General features: G+C 42.2%; 1 protein-coding gene and 1 long non-coding RNA gene across 2 annotated transcripts in view; one reads left to right on the plus strand and one right to left on the minus strand.

The window, feature by feature from the left end:
* The window catches only part of PRKAR2B (protein kinase cAMP-dependent type II regulatory subunit beta), a 98713-nt gene extending 94851 nt beyond the window's left edge, over positions 1-3862 (minus strand). The window contains exon 1 of the mRNA XM_047694101.1: positions 3307-3862. Within this exon, the coding sequence (XP_047550057.1) occupies positions 3307-3616 (310 nt within the window). The 5' untranslated portion in view covers positions 3617-3862. The remainder of the gene's footprint in view (positions 1-3306) is intronic.
* A 76-nt stretch (positions 3863-3938) lies between these two features.
* Positions 3939-20389, plus strand: LOC125080367 (uncharacterized). Its single transcript, XR_007121343.1, has 3 exons — positions 3939-4265; positions 15258-15393; positions 20271-20389. It is a non-coding gene; the product is annotated as an uncharacterized LOC125080367 (long non-coding RNA).
* The last annotated feature ends 2676 nt before the right edge of the window (positions 20390-23065 follow it).

A 23065-nucleotide genomic window follows, 5' to 3' on the forward strand; every position in this document is an offset into this window, starting at 1 on the left:
AAAAGAAACTATGCTCTGCTACTTACTAGTCCCGTGTGTAACCCTGGACAAGTTCATTTTTATGATAAAACACATCAAGGGTCTCAGGTAGTGTTTGACACAAAAGGGATGCTCAAGTAATGTTGGCCCCAGCCCCTCCCAGACATAAAACCTGGGAGTTAAGAGCGGAGGGACGGAGCCAGGCTCTGGAACACACCTGTGTTTCAATCCCAGTTTGGAAACACAGTAGCTATGAAACACTGGGCAAGTGACAGCCTCGTCCTTCTCATACAGCTGGGGAGTATTTAGGTAATGCCTAGCACATGGCAAATGTTTTTTAAATGTTGGTAAGACAAAGACATTACTATCATCACTATCTGTCGATCGATGTTTCTCACAGTGTGGTCAGAGAACTACGCATATCAGAATGACCTAGGATGTCTGTTTAAAAAGGGGGGGGGGCACCTGGGTGGCTCACTTGTTAAGTGTCTGTCTTCAGCTCAGGTCACGATCCCAGGGTCCTGGGATCAAGCCCCACATGGGGCTGCCTGCTTGGCGGGAAGCCTGCTTCTCCCTCTCTCACTTACGCTGCTGTCTTCCCTCTCTTGCTGTGTTTCTCTCTGTCAATTAAATAAGTACATTAAAAAAAAAAAAAAAGATCCCATGTCCCACCTTCCCAACCTATTCAAAAAAGCTCTTCAACAGCAGTGCCAGGTAATACTCATTTCTAAATCAGACTTCCTTGAGATGCATTCTAAAATTTTAGAAATTAGGGACCCAGTTGGTTTTATGGTGGGTCACAGTAAATTAAGACTTGTCTTCTAGTACTTACTCTTTACTATGCTATGCTAGGAGAATTACCCAGGATCTGATGTTTTCCTATTTTGGCTATTTTTGCATCTAAACATTAAACTGATAGGTTCACTTATAATTTTTTCCCCCAACAGCACTATTCTGACTTTTCCTCCCCTCTGGCCAGGAGCCAGCAAACTATGGCCTTGGTCTGTGGCCAATTTTGCACAACCCCAACTTCCAGAGGAAATACATGTTTAAAATGTAAAAAAAAAAAAAAAAAAAAAGGAATATTCAATGAAGACCATATATTGTTCACAGAGCCTAAAATATTTACTATCTAGTCCTTTACAAAAACGTGTGTCAACCCCCGGTAGCCCTACACTTTTTTTAAACTGCAAGTCTCAACACAATTTACATACTTAAAAAATAGTGATAATAAGTGAGAATTAATTAAAATAGGAGAGATTCAATAGATATTTTCTAATGCACATAATAGAGGGATGTACCATTGCCAAAGTTTCTGATATATACGCATGTACGTGTGTTGGATAATGATCAAATTGTATTTGGCTGTAGTCAGAAAGTTTTAAAGTCCTTGTGGGTAGGGGTGGGAAATAAATAGCGCAATTGGCTAATGAGTATTCATTAACACTCACACGGAGTAATTTTTACAATAAAGGTGCCTTGGAGAACATAAAACCATATAAAACGATCCCTGCTGTTTAGAAGTTAATGGCTTATTCATTACAAAATGGAAATAAAATCTGTTTTGTGTACAATCTACATTGTTGTAAGGAGAAAATGGAATCATCAATGCAAAGTACTTCCAAAGCATTCTACTAACAAAGAAAATAGTTATACTAACAATAAATCATATCAAACATATATAGGGTTTGTTTTTTTTTAAACACCTCCCTTAGTTCCTAGTTTCCTCCAATCTGGGAAACAAGTCTTTTTTTTTCCTTTGTGTGTGTGCAAGTGCATGTACGTAAGTGTGCGTGGACGTGCCAGGAGCATAAGAAGTATTAGATGCTTCTGCCCTTTCTGTGTCATCTGTTATTGGCTTCTCCTTCCCCTCTATTTAAAGTATGCCTTCTTTTCCCTTTTTCTTAGTTCTAGCAAGAAAAGCATTTGATTAAATTCTTGTGCAAAAGGAACAAGTAAGACTATGACCATCTTATCCCTGGAAACACTAAAAAGTCTAAAATAAACATATTTTAAGTAAGGGTTTTCCTTTTTATCTTCATTGAACACTGATGTCCAGGGTTTTTGTGATTTTTTCAGACAAGCTAAAAATACATTAATTCTAAAGCACATTTCAACAAATCTGCAAAGAAAACGCCTTCCTAGGAACCTACTCAAAGAAATGACACCTTAAAACATTTTCATTCTATGGAATACACTGCAGACACACAAACCACAAGCAGTGTAAATAAATACAGACTGGTGCAATGCTGAAATGCTTGTTTGTCTTCCACCACAAAGAGAAAACACTTGCACACCGTGTATTTTAGCTTGGGATGCCATAAAGATGGGATTTAGGCATGTGGTGTAAATACAGGAGGCTGTGACTGTGTGTGTGTGTGTGTGTGTCTGTGTGTGTTAGGGAAAGAGGGTTGTAAGCAGAAGGGGTGGGACTTGCCAGGAGCAACTACTGCAGAAAATTCCTTTTTCTTTCTCATTCATTCTTTCTAGCTTGTGTATGGCACAATCCTTACAATTACTCACTGACTTTTCACTCTAAAGACAACCAACAAGCTTTCAGAACTTCCTACAGGGGTTTTCACATACTTTTTTTTTTTTAAGGCACCAAATCATTGACTATTTGTTTTAAATAAAAAGCAAACCATTAGCCCGTTTCCTCATTCCAAAGACCCCATGAGTTGCAGGCTAAACAGGATCCTTTGTTGTGTGTCCAAAAATAACACAACGCGGTATTGGTAAATTGGAAAATAACAGATTACTCTGCTTCCAAGAACGTCAAAGTTATTGCCATAAATTTTGTTCTGCCCCAGTGAGTCCAATTTTATGCTCCTTTTAGTGAATATACAGTCCTAACAACAGCAAAGCCAATCCAACTGAATACCCTTCGCCTTTTCTCTTTGGACACTCCATTAATAAATTACAAGAGCGGCAAGAGGATGCCAAGTGGGCCAGTTTCCTTTACGCACAATGGTATCCGAGCCGCGAAATCTGTCCACAACCACAGTGACAGCTGTCTTGGATGCCCACCCCACACCGTTGGTCCTCTGCCGGCGAGCCCAGGACCAGAGGGGGGCACCGGGACCGAGAGCCTTAACCTCTCAGCGCCCCACCTCCAGAGGAGGGAAGAGGGGGAGGGCACGACACGAAAGCAGAGTAGGAAGGTGGGCGAGTGGGAGAGACAGAAATGGATGCCGAGGAGGTGGGCGAGATGGGAAGGTAGAGAAGGTGGCGAACGCTGGGAGAGGCGGGTGAGCAAAGCTGCGGGGTTCTAGAGCAAAGGGGCAACGGCGCGGGCGAGCGGGGGCGCGCAGGGGGTCGGGTCCTCACCGTTGAACGCCCCGGCGTCCGCGGTCGCCTCCTCCTCCTCCTCCTCCTCGTTCTCCGAGTCGGTGTGCATGGGCTCCTCCGCGAAGTTGACCCCCTTACTGGGGGTGCCGCCCCCGGCGGCGGCGCCCGCGTCCCCCCAGGTCCTGCCCTCATGGCCGAAGCGCGCGGCGCCTTTGCGCTCGTTCTCCTGCTGCAGGCGCGTGAAGTGCTGCAGCGCGAACTCCAGCAGGTCCGCGGGCTGGTGCCTCAGCACCTCCACCGTGAAGCCCTGCAGCAGCTCCGTCAGTCCCGCGGGGATCTCGATGCTCATCCTGCCTGCCCGGCGGTGGGCGCCTGGGCGCCGCCCTCGCCGCCTCCCTGGACCGGCCTGCGGCCCCGCGGCCGCCAAGCGAGCGCGGACGGCGCTGGAGGCGCTACCCGCTGCTAGCGCGGCGCTGTGGGCCCCGGCGGCCCGGCTGGCCCGGCCCGCGGCTCCCGGCGCGCGGCTGCTCCGTGCGGCGGCGGCGGCTGAGCGAGCGCGGCCCCGGGAGGGCTGGCAGCATCTCCGGCTCCTCCCGCTCCCGCCGCGGCCGCTCCTCTCCCCACCCCTCCCCCGCGCCGGGGCCGCCCCGCCCCCGCCCCTCCGAGCCGCGCGGGAGGGGGCGTCGGAGCGCGCCCACGTGACCCCCGGAAACCATGGCAACCTCCGCCGGCGGGCGCCGCGCACCGCCTCTGGGAAGGTTGCGGTGCTGAAGACGCCGGCGGGCGGCGGCTGGCTGACGGGGACCGCGGCTTCGCGCGCGCCGGGCACGGGCCCCGCTCGGCACTGCCCCAGGGGGCCCCCAGGCACGCCTCGCCGTCCACCTGTCCGCGCCTGCGGGCGGGCGGGCCGCCGGCCGAATTCCACAAGTCAGTCAGCAAGGCGAGCCGCGCGGAGCTGCTGCCACGCGATTGGCCCGGAAACTTCAGCCTCCACCTCGGTAGCGGCATTTTCTTTTCCTCCGGGAATCTAGTTGCATTGTTAAGTGTTGGCAGTGTCTTTTGTTTAAAGTCCTCTGTGCTACCGGTTTTGTTTTGGACAAGAAAATAATAGCCCATCCTTGTGACACCTTTCTTTCTCCTTCGCTGCATTTTACCCAGCCTTTCTCCATACATCCTGTTTATGTTTACTGTTACTAATGCGATGCACTTACTACTATTAAGACAAATGCACCATTTATTATCAGGCCCTTCAAACATGATAGTGCAGCAATTTGAATAAAATGTCAGAGTCAAGACGGACGGCCCTAAAGCAAAAAACGTTTTGCCTGATGGGGTTTTATTATTTATTTATTATTTATTTTATTTATTTATTTATTATTTATTTTAAAACTTTACACTCGGAGCTAATCGAATTGTATCTCCAAAATAGGTTATTTAATATAAAGAGAAATAGAACTAGAGACATGTGCCATTAAAGTAGACGTCCTTGTTTTTAAAATGAGGCTTATTCTGCAAATATTTACAATTTTGAATTAGGAGGTTGCTTTTTACCAATAAATGGTTTTTTAAAACACGTTCTTCATTTTCTACAATGACCATAAAATAAATGGTCATAAAGTAAGTAAATAAAATTGTAAAGAACAAGCTCAATTATTCTGATTTGTCTTTCCAATCTTGAAAAAAAAGAGTACATACATGACTCAGGAAATTCAAAGCCTAGAAATTGAGATATCACATTTATAAAAATTCATCTTCATAGTAATCCTTTGCTTATAATCCAGCTTGTAACTGCTCCATTAGTGAATGTATTTCTTGACTTCTGTTTCTTAATCAACTTCATAATAGTATATTGTTTTTAAATATAGTAAAGTACTTCTACAATGCCAGGCATTGTAAGCAGTAAGGTTTTATTAAATATCATGATCCTCATAGAGGACAATATTAGTCCAACTCTTTATCATGTAAGTGTTCTGTAAACCATATAAGCATTATTATCTTTATAGATCCAGTAATTAAAATGGATTTTCATTGCCTGCCTTCATTTGTGTTGATGTTTTTATTAAGATTAGCTTTGCTCACGTGGCAGAAAAGGCCAACTACAGTAGCTTAAGCAAGATAGAAGCTTATTTTTCTGTAATGTAAAGGTAAGCAGGACTGGTGTATGGTGGTTTCATGATCTTCAGGTATGCAGGCTCCTTCTAGCTCATGGCTCTGTAATTCTCAGATTGTGGTCCAAAATTGTTGCCCTACTTTCAGTCATCTCATTCATGTTTAAGCCGGGAGAAAAGTGGGAAAGAAAGGGATTCCACCCTCTCCTCCTTCCCCACATCTCCCATCCAAACACACACACACACACACACACACACACACACACACCTCTCAGAATGCTTTCAGGAAGTTAAATGCACCAATTCCTTGTATACTCTCTTGGCCAGAACTTAGTCAAGATGGCCACATTTTTGATGGATGCTGGATTGCGTTTTCCAAAGGTGACTCCAAAAATATCTCCTGTCATTTGCGTTCTTCTAGGGTGTGGCCTTGCCACTCCCCCTTCAAGGGTTGAAACCTTAATTCCCCTCCTCTTGAATCTGGATGGGTTTGTGACTGCTTTGAAAGAAATCATGTCAGGATGACAAGAAGTAGCCTGCTCTGTGATGCCGTGCCCCAGATCCTGACCCGCAGAACCTGTGAGCATAATAAAAAGGTTGTTTTAAGCCTCAGAGTTTGGGGATAATTTGTAACACAGCAATAGGACTGAAACACATAGCCAAAAGGAAAGCTTGGGAATGTAGCCTTTATTTTGAACAGCCATGGGCCAAGCAAACATTTGGAAATTGAGAACCAGTTCTGGGGATAATAACCAGTGTTTGCCAAATGGTTAACACTTTCCTCCAGGAATGACAGGGAAAAAAAGAGCTACTTTTCCAAACATTTACAAAACCGTATTTCAAAGTAGCATATTCTGTGTTTCAGAGTAGTTTATTGTTGTTGTTGTTATTTTGTTTTTGTAGATTTACTATATGAGGCAAGGTGCATGGCTCTGTCATCAATGGCAATGCTAGGGGCATATGGCTGTCTTTTCTTTAGAGGTTTAGAAGTGAGTCAGGCATGAAATGCGTAAGGGGATTAGATGACCTACGTGGTCTCTCCCATCCTGGGATATTCTACAACAGTATAATATTAAAAGAAGACATGTGGGATTTAAAACATCTTTGCAAACAGCTCTCTGATAAGAAGTTTTATTTGCTTCAATTCGTAAATCAGTAACCATGACCTGAAAAATTAAAGCTTGATCCTGGTAGTTCTATTATGTTAATATTGTTCTCAGAACCAACGTTCACTTCTAAACTCCTATTCTGGCTTTTATTCCCTACCCCGTATCTATTTGGGTTAATATGGTGTGATTTCCTTTGCTTTCATTTTTGGAATATGTCCTTCCAAACCTTGGAGGGCAGTGACAGTGGCCTGTGGGGACTATTTATCTTTGGATTCTCAAAAAACATCACTGAAATTGATTCTTTGGTTGTTGATTTACCAAGCAATTTTCACTAGTTTCTCAGAGAAGATGAAGCAATTGCAAAAGAACTCTTAGAGTTCAGCATTGGAATCAAATAAGAATGCTATCAAATTTGTGTTCATGCATGGAACATAAATAGATATTGGACAGAAACATCAATTTGTTTATATGCAGCCGCCAACACAGGACGACAGCATGGACAAGCCATAGGTTATGACGGAGAATCGTAACTGTGACCAATCAATCAGACAGCATTTCCTACCAATAGTTACTATGTATTCTCACCACGTCTCTTTGGCTAAAGAAATATATACCCATTTGAGGCAAAAAGACAAATGGAAAGGACATGGGGGGTTGTGCCTACACAGAGCCCACTCTAGCTGTCTCTCTTAGTTTTATATACCTTTACCAGTTCAGTACCAGCTATCGGTGTCTCTAGTTCATATCCGGAAGAGAGGGAATCCAGTTAATTTGGTCTTGACCATCCAGTGGATGGGCTGGCCTTGCATGAGAGTTTCTCTCCCGATTCAGTCCGTGTGGCCAGTGGCGTGCAGGATAAAGAAGGGGCTGGGTAGCATAAATAAACACATATCAACACCTATGTCTTCAGCAAAAAGTCCCAAACATGGACACTGTCAGTGGCATAGGTACCTTCACGACTTATGAAAGATGGCCACCTCATAGCCCAGACATCTTGGAAATGTTTGGGCTAAGACTAAATAAAATGATTCATGTCTAGATGCAGGTGTGTACCCCCAACTTTTCAGATTCAGTAGTCAGAAGTGGGGCCTGAGGATTTGCCTTTCTGTCAAACTCCTAGGGGATGCTTCTGCTGCAGGTCTGGGGACCACACTTGGGGACCCACTACACTCAATTCCCCCAGCAGGGAGCTTATACGCATACTGAGAAGACAACTGCTTGAAGTAACCTTTCTGCCTAATATCAAAGCATGAGTTTTTCTCTGGCTAAGTGCAACCTAAATGCAACTTCATTATTCTGTTCTCCTTTAAGAAGTCTTGTACAGCTAAAGAGATTCTCAGAAGCAACAGGGAATATATCCTTAAATGCTACAATTCATAAACAGAATATGGGTTTCCTCTTAAGGACGAGGTCGGGCTCACAAGTTTATCTCTGCTTCCTAAAGCTGCACTGAAACCATGACTAAAGGAATGGGGAAGATAAAACAAAATTATAAACTCATAAGGACAAAAGAACAAGAGAACTATAATAAAAATTTTAAATGATAATTAAAAATTTAAGTTACTTAACCTTAAAAAGGAAGGGAATTCTGGCGTACACTGCAATGTGGCTGAACCTTGAGGACATTATGATAAGTTAAAAAAGCCAGTCAAAACAGACAAACACTGTATGACTCCACTCAAAGGAGGCCCTTCGAGTAGTCAGAGTCATAGAAACAGGAAGTAGAATGGTGGCTGTCAGGAGCTGAGGGGAGGGGGAAATGGGGAGCTGTTTAATGGGCAAAGAGTTTCAGTTTTGCAAGATGAAAAACTTCTGAGGTTGGTTGTGCAAGAATATGAGTGTACTTCACACTACTGAACTTGAACTATAGACTGAAAAATGGTTAAGATGATAAACTTTGTTATATGTAATTTACCACAACTAAAAATTTGTTTAATTTTTAGAAAAGGAACAGGAAGGGGCGCCTGGGTGGCTCGGTTGGTTAAGCATCTGACTTTGGTTCTGATCTTGGGGTCCTGGGACAGAGCCCAGTGTCGGCTCCCCATTGAGTGGGATATCTGTGTATCTCTCTCCTTCTGCCTCTCTCCCTGCTCGTGCTCATTCCCTCTCTCAAATAAATAAATAAGATGTAAAAAAGGGAAAAGGGACAGGAAAAGAGACAAGAGCAGATGAGAGTTGTCTACTAAAATTTTGGAACTAACTTAGCGAAGTGTGGAGAACACTGGAACCTAAGCTTGGGTGAGGGCTCAGTGAGAGGAAGCCAGTGAGTAGCGAGATCACATTTGTATCACAGAGCGCAAAAGCACGGAATCTGGAGACACCAGGTGCCTCTGAAAAGCAATAAGGAGCAAGAATTAATGAAATGTTTGTAGAAGGAGCTGGTAACACTGTCCACCCTCTGGCCCTCCTCTGTCCTACGTAGGCAAGCAACTGTGCTCCTTCATTCCCAGAAGGAGGTGGAGGGGCTCACTTGAGATTTGCACAGCTGATTGTGGGGGATCAGATGTGGCACTGAGGAGGAGGGATTGATTCTAATTTGGTGAACTACTGATCAGTGGCCTCTTTCCCCCCATGGACTCCCTAAAGTACACCCTTCCAGGCAGGAAATTGGAGGATTCCTCTTGAGGGAAGTGACCAGCTCAGGAGTCAAGACATACAGATGCTGACATTCGATAGCCCAGTTCTCTGTCTCTTCACCCTATTTTGAAGTTCACCAGTCAACACCCTCTACCACCCCCACATACCTCATAAACATGAATTCAGCAGGAATCATCAGATTTCCAAGAAAAACTTTTAGTATGACAGACTGGGATCAAAAGAAATAAACTGAAAAGATAAACTCAGAGAAGTAAAGACTGTAGTGAAGAGAAGAAAAATTCTGAAAGCACGTTACTATCCTCAGATATACAATAACAACAACAACAGTAATTGTTAACATTTATTTATGTTAACATTTATTCATGTAAACATGAATAGATACTAAGCACTTTGTATCTATTAACTCATTGTTCACGACAACCCTACAATGCACATGAATAAATGGAGACACAGAGATGAAGTAATTTGTCCAAGATCACACAGTTTGTAAATAGTATTGGGATGGGACCCCAGACAGTCTGGCTCTATAGCCAATATTCTATAAATGAAAGGAATAAGAACTCCTAGAGATTACTTTACTTTGAAAGTAAAAATATAATCCATAAAATGGATCAAGATAAAGGTGAGGACACTTAGCAGAAAATAAAAGAGAAAAATCTGGAAAATGAAAGAGAAAATAAGAAAATCAGAATTGACCCAGAAAGCATGATATCTAATGATAGGAGTTCAAGAAAGAAGACAAGGATAAATGGAGAAAATTGTTAAAGAAATCATACAGGAATTTTCCCCAGAATTGAAGGATGTGAGTTTCTAGACTGGAGGGTCCCATGCACATGCCCATAGGACAATAAAGAAAAACACCCTCAGCAGGCTTATAATACTGAAATTTCAGTATTTCAGAACACAGAAGAGTATAAAAGCTCAGATAACTATCAGACTTTTTAGCAGCGGCACTGGAAGCTAGAAGACAATGGAACAATATCTTGAAAATGCTAAGGGAAAGTTATTTCCAACCCAGAATTCTGTATCCAACAAATTCAAGGTAGAATAAGGATATTTGCAGATATGTCAAGTTTTAGAAAATATAGACTCCCATTATCCTTTCTCAAGAATTGGAATAAGGGACACCTGGGTGGCTCAGTCAGTTGGGTGTCTGCCTCTGGCTCAGGTCATGATTCTAGGGTCCTGGGATGGAGCCTCACATCAGGCCCATGCTCAGCCTGCTTCTCCCTCTGCCTGCCACTCTCCCTGCTTGTGCATGCTCTCTCTCTGACAAATACAATCTTAAAAAAAAAAAAGAAAAGAAATAATTGGAATAAGTTTTATGAAAACAAGGAGACCGCCTGAGGAATAGGAATATAGAGGATCCAGCAAGGGACAGGAACTAACATCAGCCCCCACCACCACGTCAACCAGCCTATTTGCACCTGGACTCACATATTCTACCTTCTGCCTGATAACTCAGAGGGCTGAGCTCCAACTGTGCTCTGTCCCGTTCCCTCTGACCAACGCAAGGAAATTGCTTCTGCAATGGCCACCTCTCTTGTCAGTCATCATTGTTTCCCTTTCCACTGAACCTCTCAGTGGCGAACAGACTCTAGGGGACCCCTGATTCTTGCCCCCTGTTATTCAAGCCCTGTAGAATCCTCTTTCCTGAGTGTGAGTGGCCCTTCTTGCTTCCTTCTAGGCAATAACATCTGGCAAGAGTGAGGGAATTTTGCAGATGAATTAAGGTCCCAAAGCAGTTGGTTTTGAGTCAATCAAGGAGTTTATCCAAGGCTTGATGTAATCAGCTGAAAACCCCGTAAGGAGGGGCTGGGGCCTCCCTGATAGGCAGGGAGTTTCCTTGCTGGCTTGAGGAAGTAAGCAGCCATGTGAAATGCTTTCTTCGCTTCACCACTTTTTCTTGGTTTTTCTACCTCCCTGACCACATCTCATTCTCTTTTACTGGATACTCCTTATCCTCCCTTCTGCCTCTAAATGTTGATGCATTCCAGATAGCTCCTTTTTTCACGCTCACTCCCTGGGTGCCCTCATCAAGTGCACTGGCTTTAAATACCATGTATATGTGCATGATTCTCAAATGAATGCTTCCAGCCCTAACCTCCCCCCCTGAACTCCATAATTCCACGTCCAACTGACTTGAGTTGTTTAAAAGGTACCTCCGGCTCAGCATGCCCAAATCTGAAATCTTTATTACTAGTTCTGCTCTATCCACAGCGCTGAGAACGATGCCTGGAACATAGTGGGCACTCAGTATTATTGAGTAAAAAGAACGAAGGAGGGGGAAAAGAAAGAAAGAAAGTTGTGGGGGAGGGCAATGCATACAGAAGAAAGACTAAGGCAGTTCTTAGGATCAATGTGAACAAGGACCTGGGCCAGCAGTTGTTTGCAGATCTGGAGATCAACCAGGTCCAAATGAAGCAGGAAATCAAAGACATACAGAGGGAGATTGCCAAGGCAAAAGAAAGGTACTGGTCAATTATCTAATGTGTTTGATTATAGTGAGAAATACAACACCTTTGGCAGAGAGCTTGGGAAATGAATAAAGGATAGTTTCAGAGAAAATCAGACAATTAAAGAAAACAGCAGCACAAACCACTCCAGGGAAAACAGGAGGTAGCATAGGCAAGGAAATAAAATCAAGCCTAGAAGGCTCAGCCCTGAGCAGGATTTATGGAGTCATAACAATGAGAACAATGAGAACTGATACGACCATAAGGTATGGTCTGACCAAGTTGCGCAGAAAAAGAGAAAGAGAACAATGTGTGTCTGTGTCTGTCTGTATGTCTGTGTGTCTCTGTTGCAGGAGGGTAGAATAAGAGCACTAAATCCTGACGTTCCATAGCAGGAAGTCAACAGAAATGTTTAAGTTGGAGAGTCCAGAAATAGTAACACACACACACACACACACACACACACACACACACACACACACATATATATAATTTAGAAATATGTCACTAACTAGCAAAAGAAATAACTTAGATAATTGAAAGCCATTGCTTCTGGGAAATGGGAATGATATACACATATTTGTTAAAGACTATGGATTTCTACAGCGGGTATTAAGTTAAAGGAATCCCCATGTTTCATGGAACTCTATTTCTGGGCTTGGGAGACCACATGGCTAAGATTTTCTAGTTCCTGTTTAGTGGCCTGTCTAGTGGGAAGTCCTAAGCCTGCATCTTCAAGTTCCATGAATTTTAGGAATCAGTTGTGCTTGGGGCACCTGGGTGGATCAGTGGGTTAAAGCCTCTGCCTTCAGCTTAGGTCATGATCCTGGAGTCCTGGGATCGAGCCCCACATCGGGATCCCAGCTCCATGGGGAGTCTGCTTCTCCCTTGACTCCTCCCTCTCATGCTCCTTCTCACTCTCTCTCTCTCTCTCAAATGAATAAATTTTAAAAATCTTAAAAAAAAATCAGTTGTGCTTAAGACAGGTGACCACTTTTTACAAGAAGGACCTTAAAGGTATTTATTTGCTAAATATCCTGTCTATTATTCCACTTAGTTGAATATTTGTGAAACTTTCTTTTGTTTTATTACAGTAATCTTGTTCTACTTTCTTTTCTTTTTTTTTAAAGTTTTTATTTATTTATTTATTTGACAGAGAGAGAGAGAGAGTGCAAGCGGGCGCAGAAGCAGGGGGAGCAGGAGAGGAAGAGGGAGAAACAGGCTTCCCCCTAAGCAGGGAGCCCGATGCGAGACTCAATCCCAGGAGCTGGGATCATGACCTGAGCCGAAGGCAGAAGCTTAAGTAACTGAGCCACCCAGACACCCCTTTATTTTCTTTTTTTGTTCCTTATTGTCTCTCTCCAAGTTAGTTACTCCATCATCACTTGTGAAATTCAAGAACCAGTATTCCCAGGTGTCGAATTCTCTTGCTAATCCACATCCCTATGGAATGGAATGTTCCATTTTTGCTTTTGGTCCTCTTAGAGGTAGTGTATACTTTATCTGAAGAACAGTTGGCCCTTTACCCTGCTTCAGGGTCATGGTATTTTGTTTGTTGAACTGTACGGCCTCATAAATTCTGTTTGGTCCTCTTGCCAACAGAAACAAATTACACGCGTATCAAAGCAGAGGGGGATACTTGGGGTGTTTACACTACATTTTATTTACCATTTCAAAGGTAGATCTTCTACATCCCCAACGCTGTTTTATAGCACAAGTTCTAGAATTTGTAAAAATCACACGTAACCCAGGCCTAGGTAACAAACATAGAGATAGGTATCATTCTCGATAGTCTCAGGCTCATGTAGATCTTTTTGTGCATGAATATTTTTGTTCACCCGTGACCAGCCCTTGGTGGTATCCCTCTGCAGATAACTCCAAAATCAATTATATTTTTAGTTCCGTCTTCTCTCTTAACCACCAAATCCATAGTTCTGTTTGCTGGCTGCTGAAAGACTCTGCGTGTTTATGTTGCCAACACCTCTAATTCGATCACCAAATTTTTCAGAAACAAAAATTAAGCTCTTCTCCCACAGAATTGTTCTTCCCCCTCTGTTCTCTGAATCTGCAAATGGCATCATAACACCTTCTAGTCACTGACTTAGACTCACAGCCACTGTTGACCTTTGCCTCTCACATTCCCAAGTGGGCTTGTCGTCAAATCCTGTTGATTCTATTTCCATGGTGACTTGCTGACACTTGTCCTCTCCCTGCCATTCCTAATGTCACTGTCTGTCTTAGTCTGCTCATGGCCACCATAACAAACTACCATGGACTGGGTGACTTGAACGACAGCACTTTGTTTTCTCACAGTTCTGAAGGCTGGAAGTCAGATCATGGTCAGGTGAGGTGAGGACTCTCATTCTGGCTTGTAGATAGCCCCCTTCTCTCTGAGTCTCATGTAGCCTTCCCTCAGTCCATGCACTTGGAACGACTGATCACTCTCCTTTTTCTTATAGGACACTAATTTGATGGGATTAGAAGCCAACCCTTATGACCTCATTTAACCTTGATAACCTTCCCAAAACCCTATCTCCAAAGGCAGTCACATTGTGGGATGGGGCTTCAACGTACACATTTTAGGGTGAGACATTTCGGTTCCTAGCACTGCATCAGGCTGGATCTCCATCACTTCTTGCTGGACTGTTGTCTTCCAATTCACCTTCTTGTCTCCAATTTTTCCCACTTCTAGTTACATATTATTCTGAGAAATCTTTTTCTAGTTACATTTCTGTTTATGTCACTTCCTACTTAAAGAAAAAAAAAATCCCCACCTCCAATGACTTTTTGTTTCCCAGAGAATAAAGGCAAACCTCATTACCTTGAAATTCAAGGTCTCTGATAATCTGATTCTAACCTAATTTCCCAGTCGTAACTCAGAGTCCCCATCATACCATTAATAACACAACCAACTGAAACACTGCCTTTCTCAACATGTCTTTCAATTTCCTGCCTCCAAACCTTTGTTTACTATATTTGCCCCACTTGGAATCACTCATATTCACCAGGTCAAAAATCCTGCCTCTTGGTCAAAGGCTGCCACCTTCTCATGAACACTTCTTTGATGCCCTGGCCAGAAGTAATCAATCCCTATTTTGAGTGACATTTCATACTTTATTTTTTATTTGTGGGATTTTCGGGTCTCCCTCTGGAAAATCATCTGCTGGCAAAAATGTGTAATGGCCTGGCTTGTACAGAGTATAGCAGAGTCCCTTGAACCTGACACCTGAGAACATTCAGTGACTACTTGTTGATATGAACCATGAATCTATTAATGGGAATTATAATATATCATAGTCAAATTGACATAAGATAGCATTTAGATTAGTGATTTTCAAGATATGTTAATTGGAGCCATATTCTATACCATACCTCAGGCTTTGACAAAATATTTTATTTGAAGAAAGGATTTTGTTGCCAAATACTTGAAACCATTGATCTCATTCAACTCCTTCCTTCTGTAAATGAGAAAAACGAGGCCAGATGGAGATTAAAAAATGACATTCCCAAGGTTTCCCAACTATTTAGTAGCAGAAACAGAATCAGCAAGATATATATGAACTATATCCATCAGAAAGACTTATTTGTAGAGCAGCTTAGCGACCTCATCCTTTAAGACATTACCCTGCTGTTGGGAAAATTAAGATAACATCTGAAATGAATCATAATAACTTAGTGAGGGCACCTAAGGTTAAATCTTATTAAATCATTTCTTCCAGGCACTGTCTGGTACTTCAAGACTATGAAAGATTTTGTTTTCTAAGGAAATGTGTTGTTCACCACGGATCTAATAGCATAAACCGGTTGTCTTAAAGGGTTGGACACAAGCTACAAATCATATAAACTCCACAAAATGTAAGTATTGAACGAAGATTTGAGCATATAGTATTCCCCATGATATCTGAGAGACTAGATTGAAGTAGATCACGTAGTCGTTAGAATACCGAATACATTTGCTACTCGTGCATGCTGGCACTTCTGATGGTAAGATTATAATTTCATTTCTAGCTATTACTTAGTACTTGATTTTTTTTTCCATTGAAATTTCTTTTAAACCAGGCCTTTAAGTTCCCAAGGTTTCTGAAAAATGAGAAAGGATTAAAGGAACATGGAAAGCTACCAAAAGTATTGTTTCCATTGCAATGTGACTTTACAGTAGTAGTTCATGCTTCAAGAGCAGCTCAGCCTGACAAGCCTTATCTATGTATTTAAATAGAAGCTGCCACTTAAAGAACTAAGAGCTCGGTGAAGCATGCCTTTTTTGGCATGCGATAATCCGGGGAGGATGGGAAGCTATTGGCAAGAGAGTTCATCATCAATAAGAATAATAACATGTTCAGGATGCCGCTTCCTGAGCCAATTGATGTGTTTAGATCTGATTTCCTATTTTTGGAGTGCATCCCAAAGAATCAAAATTATTAATGCTGAGAGTTGCATGAAGCAAAATGAATAAGAAGAAGCCTTGAAAGATCTTTGTAATGCATCCATTTTCCAGGATTAAAAAATACAGAAAGTTACCTGTTTGATGTAGATTAAGGAACGTTTCCTTAGTCACTGGTGGTGGCCATCCCAGAAAGAATACATCCACGAAGTCTCCATTATTTGTGGCAACTCTTCTGTGCACAGGCACAGGTCGAGGAGTTACAGTTACACAAAGGGACAGTTAGGAGAGAAGTAAAACGGTCCTGTCTTTACATTCCGGTTGGGGGTGGGGGAGAAGAGGGGACGGCGGTGGCGGGGGGTACTGATGTTAAACAAATAAATAGAAAACAGATTGTACAATCATGCAGAAATATATGAGGGTCTACGAGAGTATAGATGAGGAAACCTAATTAATTTGGAGGTGAGCATCCTCTGTTGACTGCTGGGTATGTATATTGGGTATAGACACACCATGTTTTACTGCTGAATAGAGCCAGAGAATGTTAGCTGGGCTGCCCGAGCAAGGAGAGCATGATGCAGATCCGTGGCTCAGAGCCAAAGCTCCAGAGACAGCAGTTGGCAAAAGGTAGCCATCTTCCCTAGGACTACCTCCCCGAAAACCCGTCCTCCCGCAGTGATCGGGCTCCTGTGCGGTCCTCCCCAGCCAGCTTGACTATGTAATTGCTGGAGCCTCTGGTTCTCCTGGAAAGTGGGACAGGCAGGTTAGCGCCAGTCAGGAAGAAAATACTTGACAGTCTATTTTTTTTTTTTAACTTTCAGCTGCCAATGCTTTAGTCACAAAACTTCATAAATATTTTTAATTTAAAACGCTTTTTCTGGCTGATATAAAAAGAGAGGAAACTTGAAACTCGCACAATCATATTTATTGAGAGACGATCTTTTCTTCTTTCGTTATTGTTTCTATCTTGATGAGCTTCTATTCATTTTTAGGGTTCAGGTTTATTCATTGTGAATAAAACAGAACCCTGAATTTAAATATCCCCATCTCGTCATACATTTTTGTTGTCATTGTACATTTTTATTTCCACTCATTTAGAGAGAATTTTCTTCCTAAGGCTTGGATGCACTATTTCAGGTCAAATAATTCCTTGAAAATCCGACTTATTTCTGGGTCTTGTGTTCAGTGTTCTCTGTCACACATCTCCTAATTGTTCTACCCTCTTTCTATTTCTTATTTTGCATTTAAGTGATATTTCTCTGAACAGAAGAATTCCATTAACTTTCTGTTTTCCACTTATGACTTTCAGAACACTTTGCTATTTGGCTATTCATAAAAAATTATTGCTGATTAGCCATCTTTCTACCAACAGAGACCCCAAACACCTCAAAAGTCATTGTTTTCATCAGCCATCAATTTTCTATAGAGGGCTACCGCTGTTTTATCCATTCTCTCCCTTGATTCAAGACCAGTCTTACTGGGTTGGTTAGTCTCTCTTACTCATACTTTCTAAGTTTGAGTTCATTGACATCCCTCGTGGCCCCCCAAGCCCCACTCTCTCCATTTCAGTCTGGAAGCAATTTCTCTTTCTTTTAGTTCCTGCTTAGTTATCCAATCCTTTCCAGTTTTGTGAAGTTGAACATATCTCTTTAAAATATGCCTTTATGGGATGCCTGGGTGGCTCAGTTGGTTGGACGACTACCTTCGGCTCAGGTCATGATCCCGGAGTCCCGGGATCGAGTGCCGCATCGGGCTCCCAGCTCCACGGGGAGTCTGCTTCTGCCTCTGACTTTCTCCTCGCTCATGCTCTCTCTCACTGCCTTTCTCTCAGTAAATAAATAAAAATCTTTAAAAAATAAAAATAAAAAAAATATGCCTTTATCATGTCATGGCCTACCTTAATGAATGTTCCTCCTCTTTTTTGGATGTTGTAAGAGGAAGAGTGCAGTGCTCACAGGCGGACTAAAACTACAGTCAAAGCGGGTTAAGGGAGCTCCGAATGCTGAATTCCTATGTTCAGATCCCAAACTCCCTCTAACTAGGCTGGGCTCACTTTGCCTTTTTGGGTCTCCGTTTTTTTTTTCTATAAAATGAAGGAATTGATACTAGATAATCTCTAAGGTTCTCTTTAAGTCTAGAGTTCTATGATTCCATGGATGTCTCAAAAGAAACACTTAACACGCTAACAACGCACATACATGTTAAAATTGTAAACTATAGGAAAGCAACTCTGATGAATATTCTTTTTATTTAATATCTCTTCCAAGTATTGTCTTGCATCCTTTCACCTTTTTTTTTTTTAAGATTTTATGTATTTATTTGACAGAGAGAGAGAGAGAGAGAGAGATCACAAGTAGGCAGAGAGGCAGGCAGAGAGGAGGAAGCAGGCTCCCTGCTGAGTAGAGAGCCCGATGCGGGGGCTCGATCCCAGGACCTTGAGATCATGACCTGGGGGCTCGATCCCAGGACCCTGAGATCATGACCTGGGCCAAAGACAGAGGCTTTAACCCACTGAGCCACCCAGGCGCCCCATCCTTTTGCCTTTTAAAGACTGACTTAAAATTCTAACAAAGATATTTCTTCTTTTCTTATTCTTTTTATCTGTTTTCCTCTTCTCTGTCTCAATCTCTCTATAGTTGTTTACACTGAATCTAGACCTACATATTTGTTACCAAAATGAAAACAGAATCCATCTGTTCGTGTCAACCTCATAATGATATATGGCCTTAAATCTGAATCACAATTTTTTTTAAAGATTTTATTTATTTATTTGACAGAGAGAGAGAGATCACAAGTAGGCAGAGAAGCAGGCAGAGAGAGAGAGAGGGAAGCAGGCTCCCTGCTGAGCAGAGAGCCCGATGTGGGGCTCGATCCCAGGACTCTGGGATCATGACCTGAGCCGAAGGCAGAGGCTTTAACCCACTGAGCCACCCAGGCGCCCCTGAATCACAATTTTTAAAAATAATATTTCAAATAGTAAGACATGATATTATTTGAAAAACAAGAAAGCGTGAAGAAAAAATTAGAAATTCCCATATTCCCAATATCCAGAGCCAGCAGCTGGCATTTTTTTAAAAGAGATTTGGGATCATACTTTATATATTATTTTCTCTTGATCCTTTGATACACAAAACAGATTGCTTCTACCGTTTCTAATTCTGTCCTCTTTATTTACATAGCTTCACTTTTCCCTAAACAGTGGATTTCCAATCTTTAATAACCCTCTACTTTCCCTGATTATGCACAGAAATTTTTGCTTATTAATGTTTCATTAGCATTTTCCCATGCAGTGTATTTTCAGTTTCTATTGTTATGCATATCGCAGAGGGGTGCATGAATATTCTTGCCTTATTTCAAGCTTTATCCATAATGTATTGGAATTCTAATCACATTTCCCTAGCATTTTTATATATTTCACACAGTTAGAAGGCAACCCATATGCTGGCTCTATTTTTAAAAGATTTATGCTTCATTGTATTGACGACTGTCTCTGGGGACAAAGGCACTGTTCAGACCCTTTTGGGTCCCTCTGAACATACTGGAAGGTCAAGTCTGTCATCTTCTTTATGTATCATAATTTTAGGCCAGAGCTATTATTCTGGTCACTTGCCACACCTAGCCTTTGCAATGAGATTATGAAAAAAATTTTTAATCTGCATCAAAGATGTTGAGTACCTCCAATTATTGCTATTCTTCTGCTAGCTTCCTTAAATGAGAGAGTCCAAAGCACGGGTATCATGGAATTTATTATTTCCCTTTTCTCTGGAATCAAACCAAGTATATCTGCCAAAGGCTGATTTTAACGGTAGGGGAATTATTTGCAAATGCAGTGGTAAGCCAATCTGTTCCAGGAATTCTCTTTTCCCTCCTGAACTTTATTATGCTTTCCAGCTCTCAGACATTTGCCTCTGCCACTTAAAATCCAGTCTCCCATTAGGAAAATAAACTGTGCAACCCCAGAGCATTAGGCAGAGTCCTGTTTTGGCCCCAAAGACTTGCATAATCAGGAGAGGTTCTCTTTTCAGAGCTGGGCCACGTGGATGGTCATCCTCTAGGGGTCTCGCTGTCACTCACAAGGTATTACAGACTTCTCCTTTCTCTGGGGAAAACAGACAGCATGCGATGAACTCTATTACCCTCTTTTCCTCTTTTCTTTTTATTGATATGTATTTATGTGCTTATTTATTTTCTCACTTAGCTACATAACTATGCAGCTGTCTATCAAACCTTGGACTGTTTTCTCCTTTATCTGACTTACTTAGGTTAGAATGTTCCTCAATGAAACTTGCCGGAGTCCACACCCTCCTTCAACTTTCTTAAACTTGCTTGCTCATGTCTTCCTTACTTTAAGGAATTTCTTCTTCTCCTTGATAGATTCCCACTGGGCTGACTGCCTCCTTGGTGTCACACACAGATTCCCCAACCCCAGCCTGCCTGCCTTCTCCTTGCCATTCTATACCAGCATCTGACATCGCTCCCCAATCTCATCTATGGTAGCCTCAGCATTTTACTCACCTGCTCTTCTGATTCCAAGCCTGAAGCACAGCTACTCTCTTACCACACATCCTTGCATGTTAAGGAGCAAATCATTAGCTTTTACGCTACACCATTCAGAAAAATTCAACTTGCCCTTTCTTGTTTTATTGAAGCATCGTTGACACGCATGGCTACATTAGTTACAGGTGTACAACATAGTGACGGCACAACTCAGCCTTATGCTATGCTCATCACAAGCATTCAGCTTTACTTTTTATAATATTCCTACGTCTTTATTTTTGCTTTCTTCCTTTAATGTCTGTCCATTGTTGAGTCTGAGAAGATGAAAGCTGAATGGAAAAGGAATCAAGGATTCCTTGTTAATTTGTAAAAGAAATAATCCACATCGAGGATGAGCGACATCCACGAAACATCAGATGCAGCAATTAGGGGCCTTGCAGCAGAAAGTTTAGAGGACCACTCGTCCTGTATTAGATGTAACAGAAAGCCACAGAAAGAGAGGTCAGAGGGAGGCATATATATGTAGCAAGAAGAGCTTCATAGAGGGGTGCCTGGCCAGCTCAGTAGGAAGAGCATGTGACTCTTGATCTCAGAGTCCTGAGTTTGAGCCCCACACCTGGTGGATAGATTACTAAAAAACAAAGTTAAAAAACAAACAAAAAACCCTTGTGTTTTTTGTGAAGACCCAAACCGTAGAATTGATAAGATAAACAACTGATCTTCAAGGAGATTGAATCTATTGTTGAGATGGGTAATGACTGTAACTTTGGCTGTTTTATTGGGGCCTTAATAGTTTCAGCTAGCCATTCCCTCCCCTGCTAATCCCCTGAATTAGCAGAGTTTCCTCTAGCCTCTAGGTTTCCAGATCTTCCAGCAAAGACTGTCACAGGAATTTTAGATGGAGGAATCAACCCTCAGAGCTTGGAGGCAGTGTTAGAGAAAAAAAAAAAAAGGATAGAAAATAATATTTTAAAAAGGGTCTTGGGACAGCTGGGTGGGTCAGTTGGTTAAGTGTATGCCTTTGGCTCAGGTCATGATCCCAGGGTCCTGGAATTGAGTCCCACATTGGGATTCTTGATCAATGAGGAGCATGGTTCTCCCTGTCCCTCTGCTGCTACTCCCCCTGCTTGTACTTGTACTCTCTCTCTGGCAAATAAATAAACAAAGTCTAAAAAAAAAAAAGAAAGAGAGGTATTTCTGTATACATACATATATTGACATTAGTTGAATACATTATTGTGATTTTAGAGATCAGTGCCATAAAAAATACTCATGTTTTCCCACATCTTGTTCTGCCATCGTAAATAGAACATTGGGCTCATACAGACCATGATCTGACCAAAGTGACACTTTGCAAGTTTTTAAATTATGAAACTTTTTTTTTTAATTTTATTTTTTATAAACATATATTTTTATCCCCAGGGGTACAGGTCTGCGAATCACCAGGTTTACACACTTCACAGCACTCACCATAGCACATACCCTCCCCAATATCCATAACCCCACCCCCCCTCTCCCAACCCCCCTCCCCCCATCAACCCTCAGTTTGTTTTGTGAGATTAAGAGTCACTTGTGGTTTGTCTCCCTCCCAATCCCATCTTGTTTATGAAACTTTTTTTTGGTATTCATACAGAAACCATGACATTCCATGCTCCAAATATGTTGATTCGGCAACTCTCCAAATCATCAGCCTTCTGTGTTTTATGTAGTGGTTCTCTGAACAATTTTTGGCTGTGCTATGCAAGAATATTTTACAAGCAGAATTTTTTTCTGACTACTCTATCTTCCTTCTTTCTCTTTTCTGCCTTCCTTCATCTTCCTGTCTTTATTAGTCAACTATTGCTATATAACAAATTGCCTTCAAACTTAGCAGCTTAAAACACCAAACATTTATTATTTCATAGTTTCTCTAGGTTAGGAATTCAGGAAAAGCTTAGAGGGGTGGTTCTGGGTCTGGACTGAAGTTTAGGGGCTGTAATCATCTGAAGGCTAGACTGGGGTTAGAGAATCTGCTTCCGAGATGGTGTACTTGAAGGGCTATTGACGGTTGGTCTTGCTTTCTCTCCATAAGGTTGCTTGAGTTGCCACACAACATGGCAGCGGCTGACCCCCCAGAGCAAGTGTTCAAGGGAGAAAGCAAGGAGGAAGTCATATTTCTTTTTATGACCTAGTCTTGGAAATAATACACCATCTCTTCTACCATATTATGTTAGTTAGAAGCAAGTCAGTAAATCCAGTCTACACTCAAGAGAACAGGAATCTAGATCCACCTCTTGAATGGAGAATTATCAAAGAAATTATGGGCATATTTTATTTTTTTTAGATTTTATTTATTTCTTTGACAGAGAGACAGCAGAGAAGGAACCCAAGCAGGGGGAATGGGAGAGGAAGAAGCAGGCCTCCCGCTGAGCAAGGATCCCGATGGGGGCTTGATCCCAGAACACTGGGATAATGACCCGAGCCAAAGGCAGACGCTCAAAGATTGAGCCACCAGGTGCCCCTGTGGGCATATTTTAAAATCACCACACCTACCACCTTCTTCCTTTCTTTTTTAGAATTCTTGTTTGTAGGACACCCATGTTGCTTTCTTCTTCAGGGAATCAAAATAGTATGCCCAGGGGAAAAGGAGTAGCAGAGGAATAGGAACCA

This window comes from Lutra lutra, chromosome 11, assembly GCF_902655055.1.
Source record: "Lutra lutra chromosome 11, mLutLut1.2, whole genome shotgun sequence".
NCBI lineage: Eukaryota > Metazoa > Chordata > Mammalia > Carnivora > Mustelidae > Lutra > Lutra lutra.